General features: G+C 44.1%; 1 protein-coding gene across 7 annotated transcripts in view; it reads left to right on the top strand.

Moving 5' to 3' along the window:
- Nucleotides 1-20,843, top strand: part of asap1b (ArfGAP with SH3 domain, ankyrin repeat and PH domain 1b) — a 47,664-nt gene extending 26,821 nt beyond the window's left edge. The window contains exons 8-30 of one of the 7 annotated variants that reach the window (XM_031850535.1): nucleotides 1,762-1,837; nucleotides 2,532-2,618; nucleotides 3,242-3,250; nucleotides 3,514-3,614; nucleotides 3,757-3,826; nucleotides 5,591-5,678; nucleotides 5,922-5,970; nucleotides 8,107-8,273; nucleotides 10,192-10,325; nucleotides 10,583-10,674; nucleotides 10,760-10,946; nucleotides 12,094-12,179; nucleotides 13,349-13,464; nucleotides 13,550-13,617; nucleotides 14,162-14,269; nucleotides 14,636-14,864; nucleotides 16,301-16,369; nucleotides 16,984-17,145; nucleotides 18,332-18,410; nucleotides 18,546-18,610; nucleotides 18,694-19,241; nucleotides 19,916-20,038; nucleotides 20,179-20,843. In XM_031850535.1, the coding sequence (XP_031706395.1) occupies nucleotides 1,762-1,837; nucleotides 2,532-2,618; nucleotides 3,242-3,250; nucleotides 3,514-3,614; nucleotides 3,757-3,826; nucleotides 5,591-5,678; nucleotides 5,922-5,970; nucleotides 8,107-8,273; nucleotides 10,192-10,325; nucleotides 10,583-10,674; nucleotides 10,760-10,946; nucleotides 12,094-12,179; nucleotides 13,349-13,464; nucleotides 13,550-13,617; nucleotides 14,162-14,269; nucleotides 14,636-14,864; nucleotides 16,301-16,369; nucleotides 16,984-17,145; nucleotides 18,332-18,410; nucleotides 18,546-18,610; nucleotides 18,694-19,241; nucleotides 19,916-20,038; nucleotides 20,179-20,253 (2,788 nt within the window). In that variant the 3' untranslated portion in view covers nucleotides 20,254-20,843. The remainder of the gene's footprint in view (nucleotides 1-1,761; nucleotides 1,838-2,531; nucleotides 2,619-3,241; nucleotides 3,251-3,513; nucleotides 3,615-3,756; nucleotides 3,827-5,590; nucleotides 5,679-5,921; nucleotides 5,971-8,106; nucleotides 8,274-10,191; nucleotides 10,326-10,582; nucleotides 10,675-10,759; nucleotides 10,947-12,093; nucleotides 12,180-13,348; nucleotides 13,465-13,549; nucleotides 13,618-14,161; nucleotides 14,270-14,635; nucleotides 14,865-16,300; nucleotides 16,370-16,983; nucleotides 17,146-18,331; nucleotides 18,411-18,545; nucleotides 18,611-18,693; nucleotides 19,242-19,915; nucleotides 20,039-20,178) is intronic. The other 6 variants (XM_031850536.1, XM_031850537.1, XM_031850540.1 and 3 more) reach the window with 6 other exon arrangements.
- The last annotated feature ends 9 nt before the right edge of the window (nucleotides 20,844-20,852 follow it).

The raw sequence follows: 20,852 nt of genomic DNA, 5'->3' as shown, positions 1-20,852 counted from the left end.
TGTGTGTGTGTGTGTGTGTGTGTGTGTGTGTGTGTGTGTGTGTGTGTATAGCCCTCATAAATATGCACAGGTCATCATACAGATATGTTCTGACAGCTGTCGGGTTCGGTGGGTAAATAAGTGGGCGCTCTCCGTGCCAGAACCGCAGCTCACAACGTTCTGCGAACAGAATGACAAATTTTCTCTCAGCGTTGCTAGGTCCTGTCATAACACTGGGACAAAACAATATACTCCCCCCCCCCCCCCCCCACCCCCTTTTTTTAATCCGTTCAACCTGGTCGTTGATGGATCGAAAAGCTGCAGTGGAGATGGATTAGAAGCAGAAAAGCAATTGATGGAGAGCGGAGGGACGAGTGTGACTGCTCGCAGCCAGAAAGAAGACGACATTATCGTTTTTACCACCTGAACCACCGCTTCATTCAGGAAATTAAGGACGGCACTTAACGGGAAATTTGGGTATTTGTCAGCCATGCCCAGAGAAACATGGAGTCTTGCAAGAACAACATTGGGTCTGTTCAAAATTGCATACTATTCATACTAATTGAGTGTGTAGTGCGTTCCGACTGCATAGTATGATTATTTTGTGTATTCATGAAATGGAAGAATGTATACTAGATCAGCAAGAGTTTCTTAATATGAGACATGAGTTTACAGTCTGCCGGTAATAGCGTGCTAAAGGGGGAACTTAGTTGGCAGTATGTTTATGTAATTTCAAACACAGACATTGATCGGGGTGAAACTTTCCAAAAAACTTCAAGTAACAGAAATGACCTCAAATCATCTTTAATTGACAGTTAATAAAGTGTGTTGCTTGTCATTTTATTTTACTACTTGACTTACTGACAGACGCACTGCTTCTCCAGCATGCACACAAGCTGAATCACTCCTCACTAGCATAATCACGTTGGCGTATGCGCATCAATGCAGCAGGTACGGCAGGATGTTGCACTGCAGTTTGCCACAGCACCTACGGGGATTTCTAGAGAACTACTTTCTGTGCTTTGAGAAGTTTTTTTTACAAAGATGTCAGAGTCTCCCACTACTCGTCCCAATAAACATCATTCTTGCTGGAGGCCACATTCCCTGAATGCGGTGGGTAAAATGTTATTATGACCAATAGTCATATGTAAACGCAATGGTAAATACATCCATAACTATATAGTGCGGCAAAATGTGCAAGAAAGTCCACCGAGCTGAACCCAGTCTATACCTGCAGCGTCAACACTTTTCACTATACATTCTGCAAGGCCTTCAGTCCTCGGGGAGAGCCGGACGGAGTGGGAGGAGAGATGGGGGATCCTTAATGCACATATTAAAAGAAAACAACCAGAGGAGAGATGTGACGGAGAAAGTAATGAGCAGAGGAAGGGAGAGGAGGGCGCGGGGTGGGGAGAGAGGAAAAAAAAAAGGTCATTAGCGGTGATTTTCGACTGCAGCGCTGCATCGAGGTGTGTAACGCTGACAGATCGGTGATGGATTTCAGGATGTGCTAAGCACCTCAGTCAATCTGCTGCGGACACGGCCAGTTGCGATTTCTGTGCCAAGAGGCAAAGGCGCCAGAAGGAGCCGCGCTATACATTAAACATAAACTGCACCAATCTCCTCTCTCTCTCTCTGTGTGACCTTCATAGGGGCCAAAAGCAGCACGCCTGACATTTGCAACGTATTAATTCACAAAAAATGGACCGCTTGTCTCTCATATTTATTCCAATGCATGTTGACGTGAGTGAGATTCACACGTACCGCACCTTTGTTCTCCAGTTTCTTCCAAGATGGCTTGAAGACGGCCGATAAGCTGAAGCAGTACATCGAGAAGTTGGCAGCTGATCTCTACAATGTAAACACGCACATCTTCCATCTCTTGTTATGCTTTTATTTTGAAAGCTGCTCTGTGTTTATGTACACGTACTTTGTTTGTGTTTACCTTTTTTATTCTTTCTGAATTCAGTCTATAAAGTTGAGTTGACAAAACAACAACACACAAATCAAGGTCCACTTAACGGCTTTTTCCCGAATGTCACTGACGCGTTTTTGGATTTATGTTGTGCTCAGAACAGCAAACCTTTTTAAAAAAGCCTTCACTGACTGCTCACCAACGTTTCTTATTTACAGCACTGCTCTGCTTTCCCCTGAGGCAGCAGATTTATCAGCATATAATGCTCCTGCAGTTATTATATGAGGGGAAAGTAGCACATCTGCAGCAACTGTCATGATTCAGAATCTCCTGGAAACTAGAAAAACCTCACATATCCAAAGATGGTAACGCCTGGAAGTCGGACAGAAGATCCTCACGCTCTCACAAAACCTGACACTTGGCAGCTATTGGCACAGTGTGCAGATCTTCTGTGTGGCCCTCGCTCTTTGCTTTGTGATCCAGCACCTAAAAAAGTTTTTGGGATGTTTGTTAAAGCTTAGGGAGAAACACACAATTCACTACAGTGAGAGACTTCGATTTTCAGAATAGAAAGTAAATATGTAAAGGCTGGTAAAGTTTTGTCGGTGCGTCCTCATCTCTGCATTTTTCTCCTCAGATCAAACAAACTCAGGATGAGGAGAAGAAGCAGCTGACTGCCCTGCGCGATCTGATCAAGTCCTCCCTCCAGCTGGACCAGAAGGAGGTAGGCAGGTCACATTCAGAGACACCCGGCCAAATTTAAACTTGTAGCAGGTGAAATTCTCGAAAAAAAACATACAGGGCTAAACACAGCACCTTGATTCACCCGCCTCGTCCCCCGACACTCCCATCCCACGTTTATTTACCTCCTCTCACTCTGGCCACTACCAGGTCTGGAGCTTGTCTCCTGCAGCACAGAGCGAGTGCCCAGTGCTGTACCATGCTGGTAGCCAGTGTGTGGTAGGCTTTGCTGGTGACCAGTGTTGTGCCTCACTGGCTGCTCAGTGGAGAGCCACTCACTGCCTGACTAAACACCACATCCCTTAAAACACTGCCAACCCCCGGAGTTACTTATAAACCTAGTCTGCCGCGGCTGTACGTGTGTTTTTCACACATTCGCTATTCTGCATGACACAACAGTCTTTCACATTTAATTTACACTTCCTGTAGCTTCTCTTGTTAATAGCACCTACGGTAAGCATGTCATTTAGATGGCTAAACACGTGAGATTGTTTCTTTGGGGCGGGCGGCGCACTTTTTCACACCCGCCGCCTGCACCTGAGTTGGATCTTTCACACCTCTCCCCTCTATCTCCCCTCTTCTGCCTTCTGCTCGTCTGGATTCAAGTCTAGAAGAGTAAGTGCTGGTGCATGTTGAGCATGCTGGCATCAGTCTGTTCTGCTTGACAGTAGAGTGGTTTGGCCCTTTAGAGGCTTCAGAGCATGCCTTTCTAGTTTTTAATTTTCCTGTTAGCACTTTGGTGTTGAGAAGAGACCCTGTACTGTACTTTGACGTTGGAGGATGAGTTTGTAGTGTGTTTGTGCCTGCGTTGCGTGTCCTTCAGCGGCTCCTCGGTGTACCCCGTGTGTTAAACGTTGGTATTGTGTGGATTCGCACAGGACTCGCAGAGTAAGCAGGGTGGCTACAGCATGCACCAGCTGCAGGGAAACAAGGAGTTCGGCTGTGAGAAGAAAGGCTACCTGCTGAAGAAGAGTGATGGGTAAGCTGCAGACACGGCCATTATTTAAAAGAAACGCCGTGGAGCGTCATTCATGTTGCATCAAAAATTAAAAGTGGACACAGAAAAGAAAGAACATAAGAAGTCCTTACCTCATGTCCCTCCCTCCCTCTCTTCTTCACAGGCTGAGGAAGGTGTGGCAGAGGAGGCAGTGCTCAGTGAAGGGGGGCATGCTCACCATCTCTCATGCCACAGTGAGTTCAACACACACACACACACACTGACTGCAGATCAAAGGGAGAACATCAGTGTCGGTTGTGTTGGTCTTTCCCAATCTGCAGGCTGGCAGAGTGGAATTGACATAGATGGGTTGTCATGGCAACACCCCCCTCCTCTCACTTCCCATAGCCCCTCCCCCTCCCCTCCGCCTGCTGCGCCTCGGTGACTCATCTCCGAGCGAGTGTGAGCGTACTGTATACGCTGGCACGTCTGCAGGGTCGACTCCTCTCTCGTACAGCTGCAGTCGCTGCTGTGTGCCGTTTTATGGACGGGAGGGAATCTAAAAAAAAAAAAGATGAATTTAGATCTGAATTAACTTGACTTTAGCACAATCCCTTCAGCAGAGCAATGCAGTTGTTTCATCAGACACAGATGAATCCAAAATGTGACAAATGTTCATTTGGCTTTAGGAATAAACAAGGTATAAACAGTGAGTGTTGGCTATGTCAACCTGAGTCTTACTGCACTTTGAAATGATCCAATTATTGTTAAAAGAAGCTCCTGAAAGGTATCAGAGGATTAGGTTTTTCGATGTCTACAAACAAACAAGTTCACTTTTAAGATATTTAGGGAAGCTCATCTGATTGATGACCAGCAATGGTACAAAAATATAATCCAAACTACTTGATTTTTATCATTGTGGATCAAAAATCAAACCTAAGCTTAGTTTTTTGTAGCTGCTTGATTCTTAGACCGTAGGCCAACAATAAATAGTTGTGGTTCAATAACACTTCAATCTATCCGAAAGATGACACATCAGGCACTTATCTTCTTACCACATCTCAGAGGATTATTCACAGTTCATTGCTGGCTGTGAGTCACATGAACCTTCTCTATATGAAGAGCTTTTAAGTTTGTCGACGTGAAGAAGATCCTTTTTAGATCAAATTGTTCTCAGTTTGATGAATAAAGTTCACTAGCTTGCTGCCTTTTTGTCATTTTTTGTGCTGTGAGTCAAACTCTAAAAATGTCTTTGAACTTAAACTATAATCTACAGTAAAATGAATTTGTGAAAGCCCAGTGCAAAGTAATGACTCAAGTGTCCATGAGTTTGTATCGGTCACATGTTTTCAGAGTGCTCGGGTGTGAAACTTCACACAGCCGCTGCGTCAAACATGATAACATCCTTTGCGTCTGCTACGAGAAGCTCAGGGGAGGCGTGTGTCTCCGATATGATGTGAAAGGTTTAATTTTGTTCCGCTGAGTGATGGAGGGCCTCGATCTTGAACCTTTCTGTCTGCTCTTCGTAGTTCTGAGAGCTTCTAATCTTCTCTCAGTTCTTGTTTTCTTCAGCTCTCGTGACAGCTGAACTCTATGTGACTCCAGTTGACGTGGCGGGATGCCAGCAGGCCGGCCGAGCTCCACGGCTCATCACAGCCTGTTAGCATTTCATTAGCACGTGTCCCGGCCCCTCCTCCGCCCCGGCACTGGCAGGAGACAATGCCCAGTGTACATGTGCCAACTGGGCCCACTATTACAGTACACAGAGCAGCCAGCACGGTCCAGTTTCTTAACGGGGACAAGAGAGTTCATCCGGGTTTTGGACTATTTCGTGGACCTATCAAGCTATTTGAAAACGTCATCTTGGGCCTTGTGAAGTCCAGATTTCCTGACATTTAATCCATCGAAACAACAATAACTAAGTCATAGAAACCCTTGTGTTTATTGTAGAGGTTTTTTATGTGATTACATATTTCCTGATTGATCCGTGTGACCCTCAATGTGTTTATTCTCCACAGTCCAACAGGCAGCCGGTCAAACTCAACCTGCTCACCTGCCAGGTCAAACCGAGCACTGAGGACAGGAAGTGCTTCGATCTCATTTCACGTAAGTTTCACTAGATGTCCGAATAGTTTAGTCATCCGCATGTTAGTGTGAGACAGTTTGGGGATTCCTACGCTTTTTAAACATCAAGGAAAACGAATCTGTGGAAGTGTAACGTCCAACAGGTGCCACACAGACGAGTGATGTATTTGAATAATTTACCGCACGCTGTCTGTTGCTTCTGGTGTAATAAAATGCAAGATAAGAAATTTGCTTACTTAACGTCATTGTTTCTGTGTTCAACAGATAACCGGACGTATCATTTCCAAGCTGAAGATGAACAGGAGTTTGTCATGTGAGTACTTCAGAGTGACACACACAATAAAGAGCATTTATCATGATTTCTTAAGGTTTATGACTTTACCTGTTACACTGTAAGCTTCTTGTATATCCGGCCACATTCAACTGAATCCAGTGAATGAGTCTGTGTGTGTGAACTGTCACCTAATGGCTTTTATTAATGGAGGGGCTGGTTAGCGTCTGCTCTCATACTAAAAGACAGGGAGTTACAGAGAGTCTGTGAGAGTGAGTGGCACCGAGAATAGCAGTGGGGTTTTTGGTCTGCAGTAATTCAGGTCGTTGTAATCTCATGCTGTCGTTCCCCATGCTGTCACACACATGCATGTCAGTAGGCCACACATGCACGGACACCTATTACTAGAATTGTGGTTTTATTGATTATCACACAGCACCGTTAAGTTTCATGTAGACTTTCAGAAGTAAGCTTTTCATTCTTTCCTAACATACGCACACATTTAATTTTATTTCTTTTTTTGATTGGACGAAAGAGACGAGCGTTAAAATTAAAGTTCAGTCAGTGACTCGCGTTGTTTCCTCTAAACATGTTGCCTGAAGACAACACAATTGAAAATGACATAGATTTGGGGTTGAAGCATTGCCTCTACTGTCTTCAGTCTTCGACTGAACTGTTCAGTGGCATTGTGGGTAATGGAGGCGCCAGGTTTTGATAAGGAAGATGTGGAAATGGAAGATTTTCATATTTCTGGCAGATCTTCCCATTGTTGAAAGATGTAAGCGACTTTAAGGGAGGTAACAAATGTATGAGTTATTTCATACTGGTGCTCTGCATCTATTCTCACTGAAAAAATTGGGAAAGAAGTACATTTTGTACTTCTTCTAATATAGATATTAATTTCAGGTAATGCTTATTTAAAATATCAAGCTAATATTAACATTTCTTTTTGTATTGCTGGATAAAAAGGTTATGTTTGCTCTTAAATCACAAGAATTGTCACAGAAACACATTGAATCATATTAAAAAAAAAAAGGTGTTTATACTGATTTTCTTGAGCATGTCGAGACCTAAAAACCCTCTTGATTTGTGGCACTTTTCTGCTCTGGGTCTTGCATGTCTTCACTCTGATGCCTTGCTGCGGTTGAACACTGTGTATCACCGTGTCCTTGTCGTCCTTTGGGATCCAGCTTGCTGCTCCTCACTGCCGCTTCAGACACGCACTTCCAACTGCAGCAGCATCAGCGTCTTCTTGGGCTTTTCCATGAAATATTTAGTATTCCATAGGGCTCCTGCTTTGTGCGATCACGCTCCCCCTCAATTAGGCTAGGAGCACATTATGCATAATATAAGTAAACACACAAACGCTTTGGCTCGGCATCTGTACACCTACGCATCTGTGGATGAAAATATCTTGGTTTTTTTCACACATACAGAAAAATAGACAATCTAACACATTGGTTCGTGTGCCCAGTCCCTGTTTGGCCTCTGCCTTTGCAGACGGGGTCGAGTGGCAATGACAGAGGAAGTGCTGACGTCAGCCTCATAAAGCCCTGTGTGTGTGTGGGGGGGGGGGGGGGGGGTGTGTGTGTGTGTGGGTGTGGGTGGGCCTGTTCAGTGGTTAGACTGCAGGAGCAGATTGTGTGTTGTAGAGAGCTGCAGGAAGCCAAGTTTGAGAGGCAGCTGCATCGCTTCCGATCTGCATGATTCTTAATGGTGTGTGTGTGTGTGTGTGTGTGTGTGTGTGTGTGTGTGTATGTCCTTTTCCAAGTAAATAAATAAAATATGTTGAGGAAATTAATCCAAAATGAGGGTGTTTTCAGACACTTCGAAAAATAGAAGTAAGAAGAGTTAAAATAATTATCATCAGTAGTTATATATCTAAATGTATTTTCATACATATATATATGTTTTATATCGTTGTAAAGTGAATATCTTGGGGTTTTGGACTGTTTTGATATAACAAATTGTGATGGCCAACAGTCACAACTTTCTGCCTTTTTATAGACTTATCAATTAAGTGACTTGAGAAAATAATCTTTATACTTCAGCAGTTGCAGCTGTAGTTCTTTCATGCTCTTTGTCAAATAACTCTGCAACTGTTGCTTTAATGAATGCATTATAGATAAAAATGCATTTTTATATACAACACCAGTAATGATGTGATCCCTTCTGCAGCTGGATCTCGGTGCTGACCAACAGTAAGGAGGAGGCCTTGAACATGGCGTTCCGTGGCGAGCAGAGCAGCGGAGGCGAGGATGGTTTAGAGGATCTGACTAAAGCCATCATCGAAGACGTGCTGCGCATGCCAGGCAACGAGTTCTGCTGCGACTGCGGAGCTGCAGGTGTGTACTGCTGCTGTTTGTGTGTCCAGAGAGGCTACATACACATCCTCTTCCTGTTTTATGCTTGGTCATCCCTCACCTTGTTGACGGAGAAGGCAAACACTCTTACTTCAGCATTTTCTTTATTTCACTGTGGGCAAATGTTTTATTTAAAGCCACGCACCAATCTTGATTTCTTTGCAATGTCACAGCTGCCTTGAACTCTGACATTCAGTTCGATGGTAACCGAACAAGCTACAAATCCTCCTGCCGCTTGTGTGTGTGTGTGTGTGTGTGTGTGTGTGTGTGTGTGTGTGTGTGTGTGTGTGCTGATCCTCCCCCACATTAGGAAGCAAAGACTCAGCACTCAGGAGTGGCGTAGACATTCAGGCCCTCTGACACACACACGTATACATGCATATACACACACACATCCACACACTCTCTCCTCTGTCAGCTCACACACTGCAGCTCACCGAGCCATTGAAGAGAGGACTTTATGCTCCGAGGGTTAAAAAAAAACAAAAACATTTGTTCGCTTTGAGAAACTGCATCATTACATGACGTTCTTACATAAGTCACACACCCTCTGTTGACCCCTGCAATCTGCAGAGAGGGGAGGTGATATGTGTCTATATGCTCTTGTTGCTTCGTCCGTACATGGTTTCAGTATAACACATGTTCCAGATGTGGAGTTTAAGCCCTGTTTCCCGTTTGATTACTGTTTTTCTTGATCAAATGGTCTGACAGGGTTTACTTTCCTCAACCAATAAAATGACTGTTTCTTCACGGTTGAAAGATCACGTCTTTGTTCCATCTGGTCTCCTTTGATATTCTCCCCAGGATCTCCCTCTGTACGACACAGCTTTGCAGCTTTAGCATTAATCAGCTGTAGAGGTCACCGTGCATCAGCTCATTGTGCCGAACAAACAGTGCACTCCGTGACCTATCGCCAGCCTGCATCTGCTCATTGTGTTGTGAGAATGTGTGTGCGTGTCTGCCTTTTGCCTGCGTTTCGGTGTATGACTCATTAGTTTTCGAGCTGCCTCCGACGTGTACGCCTGGTGTTCATTTGTCAGATCCAAACAGAGCAACATCCCCGGCCTCTCGGCATCAGCGAGCACACAACCGACAAAGCTTTTTGAAGCGCGCTTAAATCTCCCAGATTGCATCAGAACATCAGGCGGTGACGTCGGTCGATGACGGCGGTTTACAGGGCGCTTCATCAGAGCGTGCTCGTGCCGTTTGCTTGGCAGTAGGTTACGCAAATGGCTGTACACGCCTCCTGCAGTATGATGTGACTGTGGTCACTGTTTGTGCCTACGACAGTCTAGTGGTCTGAAAGGTTGATGTATTAAAAAATAAAGAATGCAAATTGATTTCAAGTTATTTTTTATATAGCAGAAAATGTATAGAAGACATTGGTGTCAGTCGGTGATTAATAGCTTCTGTCAAGGCTCAACATTTTTCTCCCCAAGTGTTAAAGTCATACAGGAATAAATTACATGCTGAGAAACCAATTTCTCTACTGACAGCAGCCTTAAAGGACCAGAATGCAGCGCAGACACACACACAACATATAGTAACGGGCAGGATTTGAATGCTGAAACACGTCTTGCATGTTTATACTAAAATACAATTTTAGGGCATGTAGTTGATCGTTGACAGTAGAGATGTAGATGACGTGTGTCTGATGTCCCAAGATGGACTTAAGTTGAATTTTACCGACATTTATTTTCACGATTTCTGGCTCTTCTTTCTGCAATGTGGAGCTTTCACTGTTACCTGGTGCTACTTAAATACAACTCTTTTATTTGGTATTCAGTTTAGGCTTAAATCTGTTCATCCACTTGTGATCACGTTGACTATAGCAGCAACCATATACTGTAGATTATAAAGAGCATCAAACACCGGTTTCTAATATTGTCTGTGTCTGTAGATCCTAAGTGGCTGTCCACCAACCTGGGGATCCTGACCTGCATCGAGTGCTCTGGCATCCACCGAGAGATGGGAGTCCACATCTCCCGCATCCAGTCCATGGAGCTCGACAAGCTAGGAACTTCAGAACTCTTGGTGAGTCAGAGAAATGGTCTACCAAGTAAATAAATAGCTTTCTGAGGCAGCAGTCCACGCCCTTTTCCGTTTTCATCTCCAGTGAAATATTAGAAGTAATGAAAGAGTAGTGGAAATTCTGCAGAGAGCAGTATTTGATCCCTAAAGCTGCAGAGATGCATAATCCCAGAACCGACGTGCTGCTCTGTCTCTGAGATCATACAAATGCTGTTCTACTGTTGTGATCTAATGCAGACTTTCTCTTCTTTCTCCACCAGCTGGCCAAGAATGTAGGCAACAGTAGTTTCAATGAGATCATGGAGGGAAACCTCTCTTCCCCTTCACCAAAGCCCACTCCATCCAGTGACATGTAAGTACTCTCTGAGCAAAAAACGCTGCCCGGAAACTAGATGTGCGGAATATCCAAACGGCTGAATTCCTCTTCTCCGCCACAGGACTGTGAGGAAGGAGTTCATCTACGCTAAGTATGTGGACCACAAGTATGCGAGGAAGACGTGCACGTCTGCGTCAGCTAAAATGATCGAGCTGTTTGAGGCGGTTGAGTCCAGGGATCTGCTGTCCCTCATCCAGGTCTATGCAGAGGGGGTTGAACTTATGGATCCGCTCCCAGAGGTTGGATCGGTAAGTCCTCAATCAAATATCACCCATATCAAAACAACATAGGTACTCACTTACCTCTAGTGGTATCTGGTCCAGTGACATTTGGTTGCTCAATCTTAGCATGTCAACATCCTCATACACGGTTACATGTATAGTTTAATCCCACACCATCATATTAGACTACAAACCCCAGAAATGTCTCTCTCCGAGCTCTGCTCATGTTGCTGCAGTGGTTCATCCTCACGTGACGTTCACTGCCAGCAGGACAACCAACGCTGACACATTTCTACCAGTTGGTGAAGTATTTGGCCGGTAGAAATGGGTGTAACAGTTGGAAAATTTACAGTCATCCAGATAAGTTCACCAGCAGGTGGTGATATCCAGCAACCTCCATTTTTATTTCAAGCTCACATTCGCTCAGATGACATCTGTGGCGGCACAATTCATGTCTCTGTTGTTTTTTTTTTTCTTCGTGATTCAGCCTCTTTGTTTCGTCGCCTTTTTTTGCACTGCTGCTTCAGGCATGAATGAAAGTTAAATAACAAGCGGTGGATGGTGGAGATGCTGTGCCGTAAACAACGCGGGTGATCAGACTTAGTCTGACATAAATGGGTCACGGTTCTATAACACAGACATGGTAGTTCTCTAATGAAAAATTAAGTGTACTTTGCAGCAGCGGAATAAGAGAGGATATCGTGCGTTGACAGAGGGAGCTGCTGCTGTCTGCGCTATGAAGTCTGACTCACCGATAACTGATCCGCTGTTGTCAGTACATCTGAATGGCTGCCGACAGCACAGCGTCATCCCACTCCCCCACTCCTCCTCCCTGCGCGACTACATACAGCCCTTACTCTACCCTATAGATGCCAAAATAATATACAGCACATACACTCCTATATGTTTAGTCTTTCATCTCCATCTTCAATGCTGCATCTATAGAAAATACATTTAATTTTACTTTACATTGACGGGTGAAATTATTGCAAGATACTCGCATAAATGTGCAAGTCTCAGCTTCGTGCCTGCTGAAAATAATATTTTAGGAGCCATTTTGTTTACTGCAGCTTGTTTAAATGCTGAAAGAGACTCAGAGAGGGAGAGAATACAGAATGGATGCTGCCCAAGATTGTCTCACCGTGTTTTTGCTGTGTTTGATGGCCCCCTGCAGGAATCCGGAGAGACGGCACTGCACTACTCTGTACGGACTGCTGACCAGACCTCCCTGCACTTAGTGGACTTCCTTGTGCAGAACAGGTACATTTCTAACTACCTAATGGGATTTTTTTGGAAAGTTAAACAGCACACAAAATGTCTTTAAACACATCAGTGGTTTAGAGATAAATGATGTAGTAAACAACAGTTTTGTGCAAACGCGTAGCATCAAATGTGATCCGTCTGTCTGCGGTGAGTCTTTCTTCTTCTCTGCTTCAGTCTGTAATAAACGCAGAGGAAGTGCAGAGGAAGTGCAGAGGAAAGCTCAGCACCGCACAGCTCAGATTCCCACAAGGCAAACAGAAATGGGTCAAGCACTTGTTCCCTGCCTTAATGTATTCCTCTCTTTTCGATTGTTTACCCACCGCTGCTCCAACTGCACACACAAGAAGTGGAACCCTCTTATTAATTAATAGCTGTGCTGGTACGGTGTCATGCTCGGCCCTCATTATTTAAGATAATTCTCTCGCCCTTTCTGAGAGCTACAAGCGATGTAAAAGGGATTATTTACCTGCTGTAGCAGTGTAGCATGAAGTTGGTTTTGCACGGCTTTTTACAATTACATTTTATTTATTTTTTCATGACCGATTTAATTTTAGGATTCTCATTGTCACATTGTCGATGTGTCCTTGAGCAAGATTGCTCCCGTAGCTGTGCCTACGGTGTAGAAATGTGATAGACTCTGAATTGTAAGTCGCTTTGGATAAAAGCGTCTGCTAAATGACTGTAATGTAATGTCATTAGCACAAGCATTGTCTATTCGTCCTGCAGTCCACACATCCAGTCAAACACACTTATACAAACTTGAATTATTTATTTTCACACAAATAAAATAGTGATTTTTAATAAACATAAATCCTTGTATTAATGACCTTTAAATTATATATTTAACCATCCTGTGCTTTCACACATTTAATTCCAAGTAAATGGGGTATTAAATACCCCATTTACAACATTTGATTTCTTAGACCTTTTTTAATATTTTACACACACACAGTTTAATTATGCTTCCTGAAATGTTTGGAGATACTGTTTTAACAAACAGCACACTATACAGTGAAAACTAATTCCAGTTTTCTCTCACGCTAAATCACTAAACCCTGCAAAATAACACATTGACCTGAAGCTGCAAGACTGTGGAAAACACCCTGAGGCTTGTAACCTGTGTCCTGACTCTGTGTGCGTGCGTGTGTGTGTGTGTTTTCTCCCAGCGGTAACCTGGATAAGCAGACGGAGTGGGGGAACACGGCCCTTCATTACTGCAGCATGTACGAGAAGCCCGAATGCCTCAAGTTGCTCCTGAGGGGCAAGCCGGCGACTGATATCAGTGAGTCACCTCTCCTCTCGTTAATGTCATCCGTGCGCATGTATCCAGACTCCTAACTGTTGCTCGTCCCTCCTCCCCCCTTCAGCCAATCAGAACGGAGAGACTGCGCTGGATGTTGCCAGGCGACTGAGGAACACTCAGTGTGAGGAGGCAGTAAGTACAAGTCCGCCCAGCTGGTGGTTTTTTGGACATCACAGTGGATTTGAATGCTCTCAAGAAAAACACTGAATCGCAAAAAAATACGGAGAAATGAAACAAAAGGTTGCAGAGAATAGATGGCGGTTGATCAAACATGTTCATAGGCAGATTATTCGGAACACTAGATGGCAGTCAAAGGTCTGGCTGCAGCCTCGAGCAACAGGGACAGTAGAGTGGAAGTAACTGTTGATGCATGTTCATTATTAACGCTAGTATGACCGTGCAGATACAAAAAGCTCTTTTATATGCAGTGTACAATGTCTAATAAATATATTACCAAATGTAAGACTTTAGTGATACTGTCTCCTTGTTAATTAATCCTACCCAGAGAAGACTGAACCCTATTACATATTTTTCACAGTTTATTCCGTGTCTGTTTATAGATTTTTATATTTTATATTTTTATATTAATGTCACTCCTTTTATCTTGTTGCTGTTTTCCATTTGACTGATAATGGTTTAGATGTGTGTAACTGATGATGATCTATGTCTGTGTTAGCTGGTGCAGGCTGCAGAGGGGAAGTTCAACCCCCACATCCATGTGGAGTACGAGTGGAGCCTCAGACTGGAGGAGATGGACGAGAGCGACGACGACCTCGACGATAAGGTTCGAACAGAGCGTCTCATTCAGTTGGATGAGCTGGAATTCAATCAGGTTTTCATCGCGCCGCCGTACCTGTTGAATCTAATAATAAAAGCGGCTTTTCGAGTCAGTCTGGAGTAGTGTTGCTCTGGAGCTCAGTGGTTTGACTCTATAACTAAGATTTGGTGATTTACTTGTCAAATGTCATCGAAACATTGAGGTTAGAAATAAGTTTGTTTGAAATTTGAGTAATTTTAACTACTCAAATGGTTATATTTCAACGGTCCAAACTACATGCCAGACATCTACAGATATTTTGGCCTGCAATTCAGCCAATCTGCACTTCCGTGCATGTCGGCTCCGTCTCAGCTGCCTCATGTCCCTCTGCAGCCCAGTCCCATCAAGAAGGACCGGAGCCCGAGGCCTCAGAGCTTCTGCCACTCCTCCAGCCTCTCCCCCCACGACAAGCTCTCCCTGCCGGGCTTCATCAGCCAGCGGGACAAACAGCAGCGTCTGTCCTACAGCGCCTTCACCAACCAGATGTACAGCGCCTCCACCGACCTCACCTCCTCCCCCGTGGCCGACGGGCCGCCGCTGCCACCTAGGAACCAGGGGAAAGGTCAGACCGGCCTGCTCCAAGTGCTTTTGAAACCATATTCCGACGACATTTACGGTTTTATCAGTGTTTAGTTTACATCCTGTAATGCAAATGCTGTCTGACTACTGTAGAGGGAAGATAGTGTTTGAAACTGTACTTTATGTCTGTTAATGTTTGATTATATTCAGGACAGGATAAGGTGCAGATGAGTGCTTCCTAATCACTTTTTTCTCCTTTGCACTGTCAGTCAGTCCACACACACACACATATACAAACCCTCCCTGCAGTGGAATGCAATTTGTCAACACGCGAATCGGAGGGAGGGATACAGGTGTCAGGAAGATTGCTTACACAGTAAACCTTCAGGAAAACATAGCTGCAGGGGAGGGAAGCCTGGCGATGGTTAGCCTGTGAGAGTGAAGCTAAATGCAAACTTCATCATTATCCTTCGACACAGCATACACACGGTGCACTGTGGGCGTGCTGTCTCTGCAGTATCAGAATTAAAGATAACACTTATTCTGTGGACACCAGCACTCACAGCTTTAGTACATCACAGGGTGAGAACATTCTAAAGCTTACACTGCAAAACATCCATCTCAACAAGTCATTTTTAAATCCATTATTGAGTTTTTAAATCTTATTTTTCTTAAAAATTGTGAAATCTCACCTGTTTCCAGTTGTTTCAATTGAACCCTTAGTTCATGTTGCTCCGCCTGTCGAGCTTTCCGTTCTCAGTTCATGATGACAACGCGGCAGATTAACCATCGACCGTTTGCTTTCACACAGACGTGAACAGATAAAAGTTGGCTCCTCATTTCGAGCTGGCAGCCGGCGATTTCGTTGGCTGAAGTGAAGACTGTCGCTGGCAGATTTTTATCGAGCTAATTAACACAGACTCTTTCTCCAGCTGTTCATCTTTTTTAGCTGAGTCGCTTTAAAATGAGAACCCTGTTAAATGGTGTTAGATATGCTCATGATAGCTTACATACTTGACAAAATGCTAAAAGACTGAGGCTAAAGCTGCGTCTCTCCAGATAGAATGTCAGCATCCTAATCATTTGAGGAGCCGCGTAGAAGACATAAAGAAACCATCACCTCCTTAAAAACAGCACTGGAAACAAGTGAAGTTTGATTTATTTAAAAATAAGATGAAAAGCCAGAATAAGAGGCTAAATGACATCTAGAATAGCATGCTAACTCTTCAGATGCAGCGCTCTCTCTCTCTCTCTCAGCGGGTGCTGAAGAGCTCGGCCCCCGGGGGCCGACTTCGCGCCATTTTTCCTCTTTTTAATTTTCCTTCTTTGCTTGCCACTGATAAGATTTCATCTTGTTATTTTACAGTGTGTGTGGGAGCAGCTCTCTCTTCTTTTTAAGACTGACATACTGTAGATTCTCTCCCACACTCCTCATCTCGCTCTCTTTTCTTTCTCTTTTTTGTTTCTCTATTCTTTCAGCTCCACACTTGGCATTCCTCGGCTCTCATTCGCACTACGCTACACTGGCTGGCACCCGACCATACATCAGTGAATATCCTGGTTTTATGTTCTCCCCCTTACTCGGCTGTGTGCCCCCATACAGTATATACCTGTCCCTCAGTTGTTTAACTCCTTTACAGCTCAGATTCACAGGGTGGTGGTGCTTTATTTAAGTAGAACAATGGGACCGTGTAGGCCAGCTGATTCTCCAGTTGATTATTTCTCGCCTACATGGGGTTTTTTGGAATCATGTCCCACCATCCTTGAGCTGTAAACCCTCAACCACAGCTGATTCCTCTCTGGCTGAGCTCTCTATTGGCTGCTTTCACCCTACTTTTCTCTATATTAGGGAACAAATTAGTGCTTTGGGGTCCCGTTAAACACAAACAGGCGTGTTCATGAACAAATTCACAGAGTAGAGACACCAACAAATGTGCTCGCAGCCCAAATGTGTCCCTTTTCATTATTTCGTATTCCAGTCCAGACCTTTCCGTTGTATATTTGTTCAGACAGTATGTTGTTCTACTCGCTCCTCTCCTCTCCATGCTTCATTGTCCTCTCCCTTACTTTCTCTGGGGGTTTTTTGGGGGGTCTAACAGAATGACTGACTTTTTTTAGGGGGGGCCGCATCACCTCATGTGTTTTATGTATCGCTCCTCCAGCTCCTCCCCCATCTGGCACTCCCTCTACACTCACACCGGGAGGCAGCTCCACCCTGTCCAAGAAGAGACCTCCGCCCCCACCTCCTGGACACAAACGCACCCTGTCTGACCCACCCAGCCCGCTCTCTCACAGTCCACACAGTAAAGGGGGCTTGACTGGGGGTGAGACGCAAGCACACGTCAGAACAGTAGAGCTGCTTTCACTCCAGCCTGAAAGCGCCGATGCTATCATCGTCCAAAATTGCAGGGTTATTTTAAAAAGTCCTGCACTGAAATTAAAGTTAAAACTGGGTTCAGAAAAAGCTCCTAAGAGGACCTTGAGTTAAGACTTATTTTGTCAAATGTTCCCACGATTAAGAGGGAATTATTAAATGTTTTTATATTTCTTGAGGGTTTTTAATTTAAAGCCGAGCAGACCAGTGGAGGCCTTTTTATTTCTCTTTGTGCAGTTCAAAGGTATGTTCAATGGTAGTCTGACTCATTAGGTGGATATGTGTCGGGCTCCACCTAACATTTATTTACTAATCTGGTATTTTGAGTAATCATTCGGTCTGAAGTCCAATGTGACTATTTTTAGACCTTTTTAAGGAAATTATTCAGTTTACTATCACATAACATAAAAGAAAACACCAAATAAATAATGCAGTTAAGGCTTTTTTCTGTCCTTTACTGCGAAGCTGTGAAAAGTATTAAACCCTCAGCTTGTCATGTGCTGGATGGTTGGTCTGTGTGAGGGTTAAAAATAACCTGCATTGACATTACAGCACCGTATCCAATACATTTGAGTTTAACTACCTTGAATGGTGGACATCTGACTGAAAAATGTTATGCTTTGCTACTTTTAAGAGACAATTTTAATCATTAAACATCCACAAGTTACGCTGGGTTCACCAGTAAACATACTTCCAAACGGCACAAAGAGACATCCGTGAGTCTGACTCATGTCACAGAGACAAAAGCATCGTTTTGTTTGACTCTGGTTGATCTACACATGATCTTGTAACCACCACAGAAGAAGACACCTCAGTCATCTTACCTGCAATCTTGTGTTCTTTATGTGTATTTTGACTGTTATTCCACTTTTATCATTTGTCCTCTGTGGTGTTTTATGCATTCTGTGTCAGCCGTACAGTAACACCCGATCACTAATTATCATGATGACACTTTATTGCACAAACACTAATTATCAGGGGCTCATAGAAAGCTCAGCCAGGTGACGCCTCCCTCATTATTTTTAACCATCACAGCATGTTTAAGTTATTTCCACATTTATATTTAATGAATGTCTTGGTGAGTGCTCTGTCATGGTGTTGAGCGAACTGTGTCATCATCAATGTCGATGTTTTAGGGAGCGACTCCACCCCTCCTCCTGTCAGCAAGATGTCTCCTGTTTCTAACAAGTTTGAAGGAATTCCTCAGCAGCAAAGGTACAACATGTTAAGCTTAATTGGCTTGAAATGTATTGCTTTATTTGCTATGATAAAATATATTCCAGCTGATGATGCAAGCATCTTCTTGGATTCTGTTTTTCCATTTAACTTCATTTGAAAATCTTTTCCCAGCACTACTTCAAGCAACACAAAGTCTACACTTGGTCCACGGGTTCTTCCCAAACTACCTCAGAAAGGTACAGTCTTGGTCCAGTTTTCATGTTGATGCCAGCTGTTGAATTGAAGAATGTATTAAGTAAGTGTATGCTGCTCTCTCCAGTGGCATTGCGGAAGATTGACACCATACACCACCCGTCTATGGATAAGCCCAGCCTCCCTCCAGAGGTCTTCCAGAAGTCCCCGCCGGCGACTGACACCCCGCAGAAGGCTCCTCTGGCGGACAGGCCTCAGCCGGGAGACCTGCCCCCCAAACCGCAGCTGTCTGAACTTCCTCCTAAACCTGGAGAACTTCCACCGAAGCCGCAGCTCTCAGACCTCCCTCCTAAGCCTCAGCTGGGCGATCTCCCGCCGAAACCCCAGCTCAAAGACCTGCCTCCCAAGCCGCATCTCGCCGACATCCCCCCCAAACCCGGAACAGCCGAGTCCACTCCCAGGCCGCCTCCCGGTGAGACGGTGCAAAGGCCTCAAACGCAGCCTCCGCCTCCACCTCAAGCTCAGCCTCAACCGCAACCTCAGCCTCAAGACTCACCGTCACCTAATCAGCAGGCCACTATAGGGACCCCCACCCAACAAGCTGCTGAAGACACCAATGGGACCCCAGCGGGGACTGCGGAGACACCAGTGCCCCTGCCGAGGAAGATCAACACGGTATGAACATGCTTACCTTTTACTTCTATTCTTTACATAAACCGACATTATTGATTTAAGATTCCTTTCGTTTTTTTTAAAAGAATCGTGACCCAGGTACTGAACAGGACAAATAAACTCTCAAGTACATGAACTCTAATGGAGACCCTGATTCTAAATGACAATTTTGTGTTTGATAAATCTTAAATAACTGACCAATTAATCAGTCTATCTTCTATAAATGTAATGCATGTGATGCATTATGCCATTTAAGGGCTCTTCTCCTACTGCTGACCGTGTGGTATTCGTGTTGCATATTCAGTTGTTTTTGGATTATATTTATCCATTTTCTCACTCAAAATACACTAGAAACAGTTACCCGGTGAAAGAAACTTAACTACAGTGGTCCAAGAGGATGCAATATTACCACATATGCATGAATATGACATATTCGTAAATAAAATGTCAAACTGACCCTCCATTTTGAATTCTTCAAGAGTATCTGAACCCGGTGGTCACAGAGAGAACACACTTAAGCATTTATGTGATTTAGATGTATTTTGTTGCTTTTTCTGCCAGGTCTCTTTTTTTAATATTAATATTCCTGGACACCTTTTGGTGACTAAGCTAACTGAGAGTCAACAGAGACACGTTTGTTTTATCTATGGTAACAGTTTTGTTATGTAAATGTCCAGGGGAAGAGCAAAACCCGTCGGGTGAAGACGATCTACGACTGCCAGGCTGACAATGATGACGAACTGACTTTTGCTGAAGGAGAGGTGATAATAGTTACAGGAGAAGAGGATCAGGAGTGGTGGGTAAGTCCAGCTTCAGTACTACGCTCTTGTTTCTTTATCGACCTCCAGCTTGTTCTTCTTTGAACCATCTGAAGGGAACAAAAAAGAAACACTGAATGCCCCTCTATTCTCTTTCTCACACGTTCTCTTTACACTTCCAGATCGGGCACATTGAAGGAGAGCCGGACAGAAAAGGGGTGTTCCCCATGTCTTTTGTGCACATCCTGAGTGACTGACAGTCGGAGAGACTTGCACTACACCTCTCCCTAAATTGGGAGGCCCTGTAAATAGCTATCATAACACCTCTTGTCACACGACAAGTGTCCTAAAAGAAGAAGAAAAAAAAACGCAACAAAGAAGAAACCCGAGAAGGCTCATCTAGCCGTGGATGCCTCATCCATGCTGTACAAAGAATGTGTGTATTCTTCCTTTACCAGTATTATCTTAACCCTATAGCACGGCTGTGACGAAGCCACTCTCAAAACCCTAGCACTTACCTAAAGTCTATGTTTATGCTGTTACTGTGTATATATGTATGTAAATATATATATTTGTGTGTGTGAGTGTACATACATGTTTTATTGTACAAAACATGTACCATTGCTCTCTCTCTCTGTCTACCGGTCCCATTAGGCGTCAGGGCGGTAGACTTTGAATTTTATCTGTATTGATTTTACTGGCCCTCAAGTAATTATCAGCTTATATTTCTGGGGGGGAAAAAAGGACAAATAAGAATTGGAATGTGAAATAGGTCATGTCACTATTTGTCTCTTGCATCCCTGTTTACCACCATAGTTGAACGAAGAGGCTTGAGTCTCCCACAGATCCCCCCCCC

The sequence above is a fragment of the Anarrhichthys ocellatus genome, unplaced genomic scaffold, assembly GCF_004355925.1.
Source record: "Anarrhichthys ocellatus isolate YVR2014 unplaced genomic scaffold, GSC_Weel_1.0 scaffold10, whole genome shotgun sequence".
In the NCBI taxonomy this organism is placed as follows: Eukaryota; Metazoa; Chordata; class Actinopteri; order Perciformes; family Anarhichadidae; genus Anarrhichthys; species Anarrhichthys ocellatus.
The sequence above is the reverse complement of the archived record's forward strand: the minus strand, read 5'-3'. Positions and strand labels throughout refer to the sequence as shown.